Genomic DNA, 15,258 nt, shown 5'->3' on the forward strand with positions numbered 1-15,258 from the left:
CAGTGAAGTAGTGTAGGGGGAAAGGGAGTTACTGTAGGGGTAGAAAAAACTAACAAAACTGGTTAAAGGAATGTCATGTATGGCGGTGCTATGGTTCTTGTATTCTGTGTTCACATTTAGCGTGTGTGTCTTTTAAAAGTAATGTAAGAGAGGAAGTAAATATTAAATAGATACATGAGCGTCCACATGCATTTATAAGATAAATATCACATTTCCTTCCTACTCTCTCTCTCTCTCTCTCTCTCTCTGGCCAACACTCACAGGTTCGTCCGTCGGGAAGGAGTCGGTGATCCGGAAGACAGCGACACTCGTACGACCCAGCAGTGTTGACGCAGGTGTGGGAACACCCGCCGTTGTGGTCTGCACACTCGTCCACCTCTGTAATTACACAAGCGTCAACATAGAGAATAAAAATCAAAATGTCACGGCTGGAACAGTCCACAAACTGCAAACACTCAGATAAAACTCTAGATGACCTCGTGCCGTACTGAGAAGACAGATGACTGCCAGTAACTATTTCTCCAAGGTTGAAGAACTGATTACATCATCTTCATTTCACTACTACACCTGCTGCCTCTGTATTTCACTGAAGAAGTCTACTGTGTAGACGAAACGTTTCAAGAACAAAGACATCCAACTGTTGCACATGTATCTTAATCATCAACTTGTCGGTCTTTTATACCATTTTCAACATAACTTAAGGGAAAGACACACGAATGTACACACTCGAGACACGTTTATTAATAGGCGTCTCAAGTGTATGCACTCGTGTTCGTGTCCCCTTACTTCGTGCCGCCAGAGCAGCTAGTTTATTGTGCACCAGCAGCACTTCCTGTGAGCGGTAGCGCAAGCAGCAGGATTACAGAGATCACAATGAGTCTTCGCCAGTCCTCACTGGCGAAGATATTACTGTCTCATTCTTTTTTCGCGTCTCTTTACACCTTTTTCACCTTTGATTGATCTAAAATTAGTCAAGTATTTTAACCCCGGATACCATGAGGAGTGCCACACCTTTACTGGCACTGTTGTTCCTTCTCGACCACTGCCTCCTGCCCACACTAAGTCTCATAACTTTCTGTACTTAAAATTAAATCCTATGATCCCCATTTCGCCCAACGGCTGGTCAGGTCCTAGTTCTCTCTTCCTCTAGTTATGTTCTTCTCACAACCCCTATTCTTCTCCATCTATCCCATCTTCCGCGCTCAACCCCCGAATGAGTCTTTTTTCACATAAAACAAGCAAGCAACCAGTATTCTGCTCACCGTCTAAATTAAAAACTATTTCTACCATAAAACGTGTTTCGGTCCCACCTGGACCACGGTCAAGTAACAAGAGTTGTGACTTTATTATGGACCAGCAAGAACCGAAGTGTCATCTGAATTTTCTTCCTCTCCAAGGTGTTATTCTTGAATGAACATCAGTTACGCCTCTGTCCCGGCTTATATTACACTGAGAACACACACTAGTATTGTGACACGAGACATACATGGAAGTTAGTGGTGAGGGGTTAGAGGTTAGTTACCATGGCAGGACTTCTTGTCAGCTCCCAGCTTGTATCCTTGACTGCAGCAGCACATGTAGGACCCCAGAGTGTTCCTGCACTCCTGCTCACACCCACCGTTGTCCGTGGCGCACTCGTCCCGATCTGTGAGAAGATACATCACGGACACTCAGTCTAGGATCTGAGGGGCACACGGGAACAAACAAGAATAAACAAACCACGGAACGGGTGGGGCTTGAACCCCATGGTAAGTGAGTTCTAAACAAATCAGAGAACCATGTTTTAGAGTCAAAAATAAAGAGGATATGAACAATGTGCTGTAAATATTGATTCGAGTCAGAACCTGCGACATTTAAGATGGAAAAATGTGAATTTTGAAATGAAATAGGGAAGAAACTCTGTAAAGTCAAATTATATTAATATTATAATCAAAACTAATCGCTAAACCCACCAGGGTCATACAGCACCTCAGTAACCTGGAGTTTACCTGGAGTTCCGGGGGTCAACGCCCCCGCGGCCCGGTCTGTGACCAAGCCTCATGGTGGATCAGGGCCTGATCAACCAGGCTGCTACTGCTGGCTGCACGCAAACCAACGTACGAGCCACAGCCCGGCTGGTCAGGAACCGAATTTAGGTGCTTGTCCAGTGCCTGCTTGAAGACTGCCAGGGGTCTGTTGGTAATCCCCCTTATGTATGCTGGGAGGCAGTTGAACAGTCTCGGGCCCCTGACACTTATTGTATGGTCTCTTAACATGCTAGTGACACCCCTGCTTTTCATTGAGGGGATGTTGCATCGTCTGCCAAGTCTTTTGCTTTCATGGGGAGTGATTTTCGTGTGCAAGTTCGGTACTAGTCCCTCTAGGATTTTCCAGGTGTATATAATCATGTATCTCTCCCTCCTGCGTTCCAGGGAATACAGGTTTAGGAACCTCAAGCGCTCCCAGTAATTGAGGTGTTTTATCTTCGTTATGCGCGCCGTGAAAGTTCTCTGTACATTTTCTAGGTCAGCAGTTTCACCTGCCTTGAAAGGTGCTGTTAGCGTGCAGTAAAATTATAAACTTTGAATAAACCGCAAATTATTTGTGTAGCTTTAAAATTATTTATACAGACTTACATAGAATAGTTAGTAGGCCTACTGTAGTGCTCAGCATGGACAGTAGGCCTACTGTAGTGCTCAGCATGGACAGTAGGCCTACTGTAGTGCTCAGCATGGACAGTAGGCTTACTGTAGTGCTCAGCATGGACAGTAGGCCTACTGTAGTGCTCAGCATGGACAGTAGGCCTACATGTTTCACTAGAACAATATAGTTGACACAGTAATAATGACGGGTTGAGAAAACATATTATTAAAAAAATAAAATAGAATTAGAAGAAGTAATGTAGTCTTAAATAAAACTTTAGCAGTAATGTATTGACCTAAATGTTGTGGCGAGGGTTCCAGTCACGGCTCCTGGTCCGCGGTGCTGAGTCTCTCTTTTATGAAGGCGCTTCATTAATGGGTCGAGAATAACAGGAGTGTTTCATGTCTGTAACAACACTGCAGGTGTGTTGCTTCCAACTCTCAGCCAGAGTAAACATGTCCTAATATGTGAGAAACACACACACACACATACACACACACACACACACACACACACACACACACACACACGACCAGGATGACTTAGTCTTACCTTGTATGGTGCAACTGACACCCCAGTCTCGAGTACATGCATCATTAGTGGGCTCTGTGTCACTGTATACATCATAGTGACAATGATGGTAGCGGTGGTGATAGTGGCGGTGATGTTAGTGGTGGTGGTGATGGTGGTGGTGGTGATGGTGGTAATAGTGGCGGTGATGTTAGTGGTGGTACTGGTGGTGGTGGTGATGGTGGTAATAGTGGCGGTGATGGTAGTGGTGTTACTGGTGGTGGTGGTGATGGTGGTAATAGTGGCGGTGATGTTAGTGGTGTTACTGGTGGTGGTGGTGATGGTGGTAATAGTGGCGGTGATGGTAGTGGTGTTACTGGTGGTGGTGATGGTAGTGGTGATACTGGTGGTGGTGATGGTAGTGGTGATACTGGTGGTGGTGATGGTAGTGGTGATACTGGTGGTGGTGGTGATGGTAATAGTGGTGGTGATGGTAATAGTGGTGATGATGGTAATATTGGTGGTGATGGTAATAGTGGTGATGGTGGTAATAGTGGTGGTGATGGTAATAGTGGTGATGGTGGTAATAGTGGTGGTGATGGTAATAGTGGTGATGGTGGTAATTGTGGTGGTGATGGTTGTGGTGTTACTGGTGGTGGTGATGGTAGTGGTGATACTGGTGGTGGTGATGGTAGTGGTGATACTGGTGGTGGTGGTGATGGTAATAGTGGTGGCGATGGTAATAGTGGTGATGATGGTAATATTGGTGGTGATGGTAATAGTGGTGATGGTGGTAATAGTGGTGGTGATGGTAATAGTGGTGATGGTGGTAATAGTGGTGATGGTGGTAATTGTGGTGGTGATGGTAATAGTGGTGGTGATGGTAATAGTGGTGATGGTGGTAATTGTGGTGGTGATGGTAATAGTGGTGATGATGGTAATAGTGGTGGTGATGGTAATAGTGGTGATGGTGGTAATAGTGGTGGTGATGGTAATAGTGGTGATGGTGGTAATAGTGACAACAAGGTCAGTAAGAGGAGAGTCGTAGTCTGCAAGAGGAGAGTCGTAGTCTGCAAGAGGAGAGTCGTAGTCTGCAAGAGGAGAGTCGTAGTCTGCAAGAGGAGAGTCGTAGTCTGCAAGAGGAGAGTCGTAGTCTGCAAGAGGAGAGTCGTAGTCTGCAAGAGGAGAGTCGTAGTCTGCAAGAGGAAACGAGTCACTCGGGTTACCGTAGGTAATTTACACTACGTATGATAATTGTACCTGTGCCTAAATATTCTTACTAAGTGAAGTTGATGTTCCTGGAGGTGAGAAGAGGCAGACATCCTGCCAAGGAGAACCTCGACACCTCCCTCACACCAGACTCAACGTACCCCAGGGACAGCTGGGAATCACCACCTGCCAGAGGATGCTGGGAGCATGATGTTGCAGATGGTGGTGATGAAGATGAAGATGGTGATAAGAGATGGAGATGGTGATAATGGTGATGGAGATGGTGGTAATGGAGATACTTGTTGACCTGAGTCAAGTATGAAAAACAGATAAAAAATATCCGCAGCTAAGAAATATAAAAATAACACTAGGGACAGTGTTTTTTATGTTAGGATGAGTGTAGTGGAGGATGGAGTGAAGACTGACGCAAGGAGAGAGATCTCACGTAAAAGAAAAATAATAAAGAAAGCAAAGAACTGCCTCTACGTCAGCCGTGAGTTAGTAAGGTGAATCATAGGTGGCGCTGACATGCATGATCCTTCAAGAGGCAACAACTGTACACATTCCTCCTGTTATCAACATTAATACAGTCAATGCAACGTTTCTTCCCCTCCCTCACACTAGTCCAGAAGGAAGAGTACTAGTTTGCTAGTAGACACCGCGAGGCCTGGTCATGGACCGGGCCACGGGGGGCGCTGACCCCCGGAACAATCTCCAGGTAGTGTAAGTACTGGGTTACCAAGGGTCTGACCCACACACAGCCTTCCTTGGTTTAGGTTTAAGTTATGTTTGTCATGAAACAAGACAATCGTTTCCTGACGCGGGTCTTAGTTATATGATGACCTGCAGCTGGAACTTTTGGTTACCTAACTGAAGCCTTCCACTGGTTTACCCCTCCATCACTTTAAAAATTATGGCTAATATTGTAACTATTTTATATAACATACACACACACACACACACACACACACACACACACACACACACACACACACACACACACACACACACACACACACACACACACACATAAACCCTCTCTGAGGTTTTACAATAATGTTATTGCGATTTTCGTGGATCAATTAATATATAAAACGATACCCTCAGCGGGGTAAGTCAGGAAGACAACGAGTGATATTTTTGCTCAAAACTGAATACATCAACAGTGTGCTGCTATACTATTCTATAAGATAGTTACATCGTGGTAACACCCACAGTGTGCTGCCACAGCAGTGGTTCCCAAACCTTCAGACTGCCGCCCCTTGACTCCCAGGCCTCGTCCCAAGCGCCCCCCCCCCACACACAAATACGAACACACCTCTTTCTTGGTATCAGGTTTATACTGTAAATTCAAAACAACTAATTCGACGCTATAAACAAGCGTATTTATTTCACAAAGAAAAATTAAATAGCAAATCAATTTATTTAATAATAAGAAAGGGTAAATTTACGTCTTGTCTGTAACTACACTGACGTTACAATACTAAAGAGATAGATGTGCTTGGTGCAGGAACATCAGCTTCTCAACATCACTCCTAAAGGCACTAAGAACTTTTAGATCCCCGGGTTCAGTAATTTTCAGTCTGTTTCTTTGCTTGGAAAGATGCTTGGTGACTGTACTGAAGCCTCGCTCTACTAAATATGATGTTGGGAAGGTAATAAAGTACATCTTGACCTTGTTCCAGTGCATAATGGTGGTCAGAAATGCTTTTTGCAGCTGATCATCACCTCTTATGAACATAAGTAATAAATGGTCTGTGAAACCTGGTCGTAATGGGAACTAGAGCATACAAACTCAACAGTAGACTATAATGTATAATTGTCTTCACCCACTATATACAGATATGTACACTATGTACAATATATGCAAATAGAATAATAAATGTACACCATGGTGACAGATGGGAAAGCAGAAGCCATAGAGTGCACTGTACTCAACCAGCAGGTAGGCAAGTCTGCCAATGCTTACCACTAGTGAACCACGTTGCTTCAGCTTTGGCGGGAATGCTTGTGATTGGTCAATGAACCAAGGTACTGATTTAATGACCGGCACCCCATCAATCGTTAAACCCTTAGCACTCGGTTCGTTGGCTGGGAGGCAGCCTATATGGGAGTGTGACATACGCCGAATAAATTGTAACATACTCTTTGCATGCTGCATCACCAGTACTCACTGCTTCTACTGTCTGTTCTGGCTGGCGTGTGGCACGTCCGAACAAACGTTCAAACTTTTAACTCCGACTTCAGACCATAGAATATAGACTATCCTTTCGTGTATAACTCTGTGTTAATTTTATTCTTTGTAAAACACTTGTACCAAGTGTTCGCGATTTATATTTTGTCATATAGGCTTTTATAAAATGCTCCCTTGGTTCTGATGCCACCATGTCTCTCCCTTTTTGCTCAACGCCCCCTTCTGGATCTTTCCACTGCCTCCAGGGGGCTACTACTGCCCACCTTGGGAATCACTGTGCTACACTACTCTGTACAATAGTTACATTGTGAGAACACCCACAGTGTGCTGCAACACCATTCTATATGGTACTTATATTGTGGGAACACCAACAGGGTGTTGCAACACTATTCTATATAATAGTTATATTGTGGGAACACCCACAGGGTGTTGCAACACTATTCTATATAATAGTTATATTGTGGGAACACCCACAGGGTGTTGCAACACTATTCTATATAATAGTTATATTGTGGGAATAAAAGCTACCATTGTTTCCCGCCATAGTCCATCACACAGCATGGTTCACATAGTGTTGAAACGTGTCAGTCTGAGCTGACAGACTTCAGTAGTGTCAGTCTGAGCTGACAGACTTCAGTAGTGTCAGTCTGAGCTGGCAGACTTCAGTAGTGTCAGTCTGAGCTGGCAGACTTCAGTAGTGTCAGTCTGAGCTGGCAGACTTCAGTAGTGTCAGTCTGAGCTGACAGACTTCAGTAGTGTCAGTCTGAGCTGACAGACTTCAGTAGTGTCAGTCTGAGCTGGCAGACTTCAGTAGTGTCAGTCTGAGCTGACAGACTTCAGTAGTGTCAGTCTGAGCTGACAGACTTCAGTAGTGTCAGTCTGAGCTGACAGACTTCAGTAGTGTCAGTCTGAGCTGGCAGACTTCAGTAGTGTCAGTCTGAGCTGGCAGACTTCAGTAGTGTCAGTCTGAGCTGACAGACTTCAGTAGTGTCAGTCTGAGCTGACAGACTTCAGTAGTGTCAGTCTGAGCTGGCAGACTTCAGTAGTGTCAGTCTGAGCTGGCAGACTTCAGTAGTGTCAGTCTGAGCTGACAGACTTCAGTAGTGTCAGTCTGAGCTGACAGACTTCAGTAGTGTCAGTCTGAGCTGGTAGACTTCAGTAGTGTCAGTCTGAGCTGACAGACTTCAGTAGTGTCAGATTGAGCTGGGAGACTTCAGTAGTGTCAGTCTGAGCTGACAGACTTCAGTAGTGTCAGTCTGAGCTGACAGACTTCAGTAGTGTCAGTCTGAGCTGACAGACTTCAGTAGTGTCAGTCTGAGCTGACAGACTTCAGTAGTGTCAGTCTGAGCTGACAGACTTCAGTAGTGTCAGTCTGAGCTGACAGACTTCAGTAGTGTCAGATTGAGCTGGTAGACTTCAGTAGTGTCAGTCTGAGCTGGCAGACTTCAGTAGTGTCAGTCTGAGCTGGCAGACTTCAGTAGTGTCAGTCTGAGCTGACAGACTTCAGTAGTGTCAGATTGAGCTGGTAGACTTCAGTAGTGTCAGTCTGAGCTGGCAGACTTCAGTAGTGTCAGTCTGAGCTGACAGACTTCAGTAGTGTCAGTCTGAGCTGGCAGACTTCAGTAGTGTCAGTCTGAGCTGGCAGACTTCAGTAGTGTCAGATTGAGCTGGTAGACTTCAGTAGTGTCAGTCTGAGCTGGCAGACTTCAGTAGTGTCAGTCTGAGCTGGCAGACTTCAGTAGTGTCAGATTGAGCTGGTAGACTTCAGTAGTGTCAGTCTGAGCTGGCAGACTTCAGTAGTGTCAGTCTGAGCTGGCAGACTTCAGTAGTGTCAGATTGAGCTGGGAGACTTCAGTAGTGTCAGTCTGAGCTGACAGACTTCAGTAGTGTCGGTCTGAGCTGACAGACTTCAGTAGTGTCAGATTGAGCTGGTAGACTTCAGTAGTGTCAGTCTGAGCTGACAGACTTCAGTAGTGTCAGTCTGAGCTGACAGACTTCAGTAGTGTCAGATTGAGCTGGGAGACTTCAGTAGTGTCAGTCTGAGCTGACAGACTTCAGTAGTGTCAGTCTGAGCTGACAGACTTCAGTAGTGTCAGATTGAGCTGGTAGACTTCAGTAGTGTCAGTCTGAGCTGGCAGACTTCAGTAGTGTCGGTCTGAGCTGGCAGACTTCAGTAGTGTCAGTCTGAGCTGGCAGACTTCAGTAGTGTCAGTCTGAGCTGGCAGACTTCAGTAGTGTCAGCCTGAGCTGACAGACTTCAGTAGTGTCAGTCTGAGCTGACAGACTTCAGTAGTGTCAGTCTGAGCTGACAGACTTCAGTAGTGTCAGCCTGAGCTGACAAACTTCAGTAGTGTCAGCCTGAGCTGACAGACTTCAGTAGTGTCAGTCTGAGCTGGCAGACTTCAGTAGTGTCAGCCTGAGCTGACAGACTTCAGTAGTGTCAGTCTGAGCTGACAGACTTCAGTAGTGTCAGTCTGAGCTGACAGACTTCAGTAGTGTCAGTCTGAGCTGACAAACTTCAGTAGTGTCAGTCTGAGCTGGGAGACTTCAGTAGTGTCAGTCTGAGCTGACAAACTTCAGTAGTGTCAGTCTGAGCTGGCAGACTTCAGTAGTGTCAGTCTGAGCTGACAGACTTCAGTAGTGTCAGTCTGAGCTGACAGACTTCAGTAGTGTCAACAATGAGAATATCGTGCAGTATACCATTAAAGGTTCATCAGCTACGACAGCATCAAAGGTCACCTTCCAGCACAGCTGCAGTTACTATCACTTGACAATTATTATTAAGAGGTGTGAGAGGGTGTGAGAAGGAGAAGAGGGAGTGAGGGGGTATGAGAGGGAGGGGAGGGAGTGAGGGAGAGGAGGGATTGAGGTGGTGTGAGAGGGAGGGGGGTTGGAAGGGTGAGGGAGGGGATGGTCTGGTGAACAGGAGGGGCGATGAAAGGAGAGGGCTGAAGGAAGAGGATGAGAAGGGTAAAGAGAAGGGGGAGTTAAGGGAAGGGGGGGTGCAATACGTGGCTAGGAATGAGGATCAGGTTCCTACTGGTTCCTAACTACTACTCAGAATCCTCACTCATTCCCCCTCCCATCACCTTTTTCCCCAGTACTCATGATCCCCCTACCCTGCCCCCTTACCATACCTCCACCATGCTGGAGGTATGGTAAGGAGGCTCGATCCTCCGTCCACCAATCACAAGCTTCAGTTAAACTGTTCTGAGTGCCAACTATTCAAGCCTGGAGTCATTTAAACAAACTACACTAGCGTATGTATCCCTTACCAGCAGCCAGGTCATACTGACTCTTATCCAGTGCCAGACTATGTTGTATGTTGTGATCATGTCTCCTCTTCTCATCAACTAGAGTTGTCACGTTGAGCTAATTAATTATCTCCTCGTAGTTCGTGTCTCTAGCTTCCACTGTCAATCTCGTAGCCAATCTTTCGATTCTCTAAATTCTATACAAAATCGACCAGGTGAAGGCTCCATGCTGGCGCTGCATACTCCAGCACGAACAATGCGCAAATATTATATATCTTAAATGATTCTTAATCAGGGTTCATAAAAACAGTTCTTGGGTTAGTTTTGCATGTACTGCTGGAGTTATATGATTGATACATGCTCTGGTGATATGCTCGTTGTGAGGTTTACACTCAGAGCTTTGCAGTGACCCTTCCTCTGGCTGTATTCCCTCTCCGGTCTTCTCATACATCTCTTATACTCACTGCTTTACGTACCGGTCCTTGACCAGGCCGCCCCCACAGCCTGGTTAAGGATCGGGCCGCGGGGGCGCTGACCCCCATAACAACCTCCAGGTAGCTAGGTACACTATGTTTCCAGCTTTAGTTACCAGTTGTCAAAGGCACTTGTTGAGAGACACTTGGTCTGTATCATGTATACTCACCTATTTGTACTCACCTATTTGTGGCTGCAGGGGTCGATTTATAGCTCCTGGTCCCGCCTCTTCACTGATTGCTACTAGGTCCTCTCTCTCCCTGCTCCCTGAGCTTTATCAAACCTCGTCTTAAAACTATGTATGGTTCACGCCTCCACTACGTCACTTTCTAGGCTATTCCACTGCCTGACAACTCTATGACTGAAGAAATACTTCCTAACATCCCTTTGACTCATGAGTCTTCAACTTCCAACTGTGACCCCTTGTTTCTGTATCCCATCTCTGGAATATCCTATCTTTGTCCACCTTGCCAATTCCTCGCAGTATTTAATATCTCGTTATCATATTTCCCCTGACTCTCCTGTCCTCCAGTGTCGTCAGGCCGATTTCCCTTAACCTTTCTTCGTAGGACAATCCCCTTACCTCTGAGGCTAATCTTGTTGCAAACCTTTGCACTTTCCCTAATTTCTTGACGTGCTTGACCAGGTGTGGATTCGAAACTGGTGCTGCATACTCCAACATAGGCCTGATGTATAGGTGTACAGAGTCTTGAACGGTTCCTTACTGAGGCATCGGAACGCTATTCTCAGGTTTGCCAGATACCCGTATACTGCAGCAGTTATCTGATTGATGTGCGCCTCAGATGTGCTCGGTATTATACTCACCCCAAGATCTTTTTCCTTGAGTAAGATTAGCAGTCTTTGGCCACCTAAACTATACTCTGTCTACGGTCGTCTTTGTCCTTTCCTGATCTTCATGACTTTGCATTGGAAGGGGGGGTTAAATTCAAAGAGCCAGTTGCTGGATCAGGCTTATAACCTGTCCAGGTCTCTTTGTAGTCCTGCCTGATCCTCGACCGATTTAATTCTTCTCATTAACTTAACATCATCTGGAAACAGGGACACTTCTGAGTCTATCCCTTCCGTTATGTCATTCACATATACCAAAAAGAGCATGGGTCCTAGGACTGACCCCTGTGGAGCCACGCTCGTCACAGGCGCCCACGCTGACACCTCGTCACGTACCATAACTCGTTGTTGCCTCCCTGTCAGATATTCTCTGATCCATTGCAGTGACTTTCCTGTTATGTGTGCCTGATCCTCTAGCTTTTGCGTTAACCTCTTGTGAGGAACTGTGTCGAAGGCCTTCTTGCAGTCCAAGAAAATGTAGTCTATCCACTTCTCTCTCTCATGTCTTACTTCTGTTACCTTGTTATAACTCCAGTAGGTTTGTGACACAGAATTTTCCTTCCCTAAAAACGTGCTGGTTGTCGTTTAATAGCCTGTATCTTTCCAGGTGCTCCACCACTCTCCTCCTGATGGTCTTCTCCATGACTTTGTATACTATACACGTCAGTGCTACATGTTCGTAGTTTAATGCCTCGTGTCTGTCTCCTTTCTTAAAAATTGGGACTACATTTGCCATCTTCCACACCTCAGGTAGTTGCCCAGTTTCAATGGATGTGTTGAAGATTTTTGTTAGTGGCACACACAGCATCTCTGCTCCCTCTCTAAGGACCCATGGAGAGATATTGTTTGGCCCCACAGCCTTTGAGGTATTAAGTTCCGAGAACAGCTTCTTCACCTCCACCTCGGTTGTGTGTATTTCATCCAGCACTTGTTGGTGTACCTCCCTATTCTGAATTCCTGGAGTCCTTCCTGTCTCCACTGTGAATACATCTTTAAATATCATGTTGAGCTTCTCACATGCCTCTTGGTCGTTTCTTGTGGACTCCCCACCTTCCTTCCTCAGCCTGATTACCTGGTCCTTGACTGTTGTTTTCCTCCTGATGTGCTTATAAAATAGCTTCGGGTCAGACTTGACTTTCGATGGTATGTCATTTTCGTATCGTCGCAAAGCCTCCCTTCTTATTTGTGCATATTCGTTTCTGGCTCTTTGGCTAATCTCTTTATTTTCCTGGTTCCTTTGTCTTCTTTACTTTTTCTATTCTCTAGTGAACTACGTTTTTGCCACCCTACACTTTTGGGTGAACCAAGGACTCGTTCTGGTCTTTCCATTATTTCTGTTTCCCTTGGGAACAAACTTCTCTTCCTGCCTGCATTTTGTTGTCACATAGTCCATCATTTCTTTTACTGGTTTTCCTGCCAGTTTTCACTTTCCTGCCAGTTCTCACTCTTCCGGGAAGTTCCTCATGCCTGTATAGTCCCCCCTTTTGTAGTTTGTTTTTTCCCATCCTATTCCTGCTACCCTCTCTACTTGTAGCTCAACTATGTAATCAATGCACAGAACCACATGATCACTAGTTCCGGGGCCTTTCGTACATAATATCCTCGATGTCTGAACTACTCAAGGTGAATACTAGGTCCAATCTTGCTGGATCATCCTTACCTTTCTTTCTGGTAGTGTCTCTAACATAAGATTTTCCAGTACCACATCCATCATCTTGGCTCGCCATGTTTCGAGACCCCCATGGGACTCCAGGTTTTCCCAGTCAATCTCCTTGTGATTGAAATCACCCATAACTAGAAACTTTGCTCTCCCCATGTGAGCTCTTCTGGCCACCTCGGCTAGTGTGTCTACCATTGCTCTGTTGCTCTCGTCGTATTCTTCTTTTGGCCTCCTGCAGTTTTGTGGCGGGTTGTACATTACTGCAATTACCACCTTATGCCTCTCAGACTGGATTGCTCCTATTATGTAGTCCTTTTCGAACATTCCATCCATTCCTTCCATTACCTCAAATCCCCACCGGTTTTTAATGAGCAGTGCAACTCCTCCCCCTCTGCTCTCTTTATCTTTCCTGAGGATTTGATATCCTGGCGAAAAGATTGCATCTGTTATCATCCTGGTGAGTTTCGTTTCTGTGAGTGCTATTATGACTGAGGATGTCTCTTTGATTCTTTCATGCCAGTCCTCATATTTATTTGTTATTCCATCTGCATTTGTATACCAAACCTTCAACTTCTTTTCTAAAACTGTGGTCTGGGGGTACGTTGGGACTGGGGAAGCGGGAGACCTGATGAGGAACTATGGGTGCTTACTGTGAAGGTGGAGTTTGTAAAGAAGTGGGTGGGGGCAGTGGGTATGGCACGTGTTTTGGGTTACAGTGTTTGGTTTCATTGGGGTTGTCCTGGTTGAGAGGTTTCAGTAGGTGCTTGTGAGAGAGGTTGTATTTGAACTTCCTCCTGAGTCTGGGTTCTCCTGACCATCTCCATCTTCACCTCTCTTTCCTCCTTTCGTGTGTGTGTGTACTCACCTATTTGTACTCACCTATTTGTGGTTGCAGGGGTCGAGTCTTAGCTCCTGGCCCCGCCTCTTCACCGGTTGCTACTGGGCCCTCTCTCTCCCCGCTCCATGAGCTTTATCAAACCTCGTCTTAAAACTGTGTATGGTTCCTGCCTCCACTACGTCATTTTCTAGGCTATTCCACTGCCTTACAACTCTATGACTGAAGAAATACTTCCTAATATCTCTCTGACTCATTTGTGTCTTCAACTTCCAATTGTGGCCTCTTGTTTCTGTGTCCCCTCCCTGGAACATCCTGTCTTTGTCCACCTTGTCTATTCCACGCAGTATTTTATATGTCGTTATCATGTCTCCCCTGACCCTCCTGTCCTCCAGTGTCGTCAGGCCGATTTCCCTTAATCTTTCTTCATAGGACATTCCCCTTAGCTCTGGAACTAACCTTGTCGCAAACCTTTGTACTTTCTCTAGTTTCTTGACGTGCTTTATCAAGTGCGGGTTCCAAACAGGTGCTGCATACTCCAGTATGGGCCTGACATACACGGTGTACAGTGTCTTGAACGATTCCTTACTAAGGTATCGGAATGCTGTTCTCAGGTTTGCCAGGCGCCCATATGCTGCAGCAGTTATCTGGTTGATGTGTGCTTCCGGAGACATGCTCGGTGTTATACTCACCCCAAGATCTTTCTCCTTGAGTGAGGTTTGCAGTCTTTGGCCACCTAGCCTATACTCGGTCTGTGGTCTTCTGTGCCCTTCCCCTATCTTCATGACTTTACATTTGGCAGGATTAAATTCGAGAAGCCATTTGCTGGACCGGGTGTCCAGTCTGTCCAGGTCTCTTTGAAGTCCTGCCTGGTCCTCATCAGATTTAATTCTCCTCATTAACTTCACATCATCTGCAAACAGGGACACTTCTGAGTCTAACCCTTCCATCATGTCGTTCACATATACCAAAAATAGCACTGGTCCTAGGACCGACCCCTGTGGGACCCCGCTCGTCACAGGTGCCCACTGTGATACATCATTACGTACCATGACTCGTTGTTGTCTCCCTGTCAGGTATTCTCTGATCCATTGCAGTGCCCTTCCTGTTATATGCGCCTGATGCTCTAGCTTCTGCACTAGTCTCTTGTGAGGAACTGTGTCAAAGGCCTTCTTGCAGTCCAGGAAGATGCAATCAACCCACCCCTCTCTCTCGTGTCTTCTGTTATTTTATCATAAAACTCCAGAAGGTTTGTGACACAGGATTTGCCTTCCATGAATCCGTGCTGGTTGGCATTTATACTCTTGTTCCGTTCCAGGTGCTCCACCACTCTCCTCCTGATAATCTTCTCCATAATTCTGCATACTATACATGTCAATGACACAGGTCTATAGTTTAGTGCCTCTTTTCTGTCTCCTTTTTTAAAAATGGGAACTACATTTGCCGTCTTCCATACCTCAGGTAGTTGCCCAGTTTCCAGGGACGTGTTGAAGATTGTGGTAAGTGGCACGCACAACATATCTGCTCCCTCTCTAAGGACCCACGGAGAGATGTTGTCCGGTCCCATTGCCTTTGAGGTATCGATGTCCCTTAGCAGTTTCTTCACCTCCTCCTCATCTGTATGTATGTCGTCCAACACTTGTTGGTGTAT

The 15,258-nt window shown here is 45.9% G+C and overlaps 1 protein-coding gene across 1 annotated transcript in view; it reads right to left on the bottom strand.

Moving 5' to 3' along the window:
- LOC138853751 (EGF-like and EMI domain-containing protein 1) overlaps window positions 1–15,258 on the bottom strand; it is a 58,923-nt gene that overhangs the window by 315 nt on the left and 43,350 nt on the right. Inside the window, exons 2-3 of the mRNA XM_070092238.1 lie at window positions 1,523–1,645; window positions 262–378 (exon numbers count right to left, since the gene is read on the bottom strand). Of these exons, the coding sequence (XP_069948339.1) occupies window positions 262–378; window positions 1,523–1,645 (240 nt within the window). The remainder of the gene's footprint in view (window positions 1–261; window positions 379–1,522; window positions 1,646–15,258) is intronic.

This window comes from Cherax quadricarinatus, chromosome 39 (genome assembly GCF_038502225.1).
Source record: "Cherax quadricarinatus isolate ZL_2023a chromosome 39, ASM3850222v1, whole genome shotgun sequence".
Taxonomy (NCBI): Eukaryota; Metazoa; Arthropoda; class Malacostraca; order Decapoda; family Parastacidae; genus Cherax; species Cherax quadricarinatus.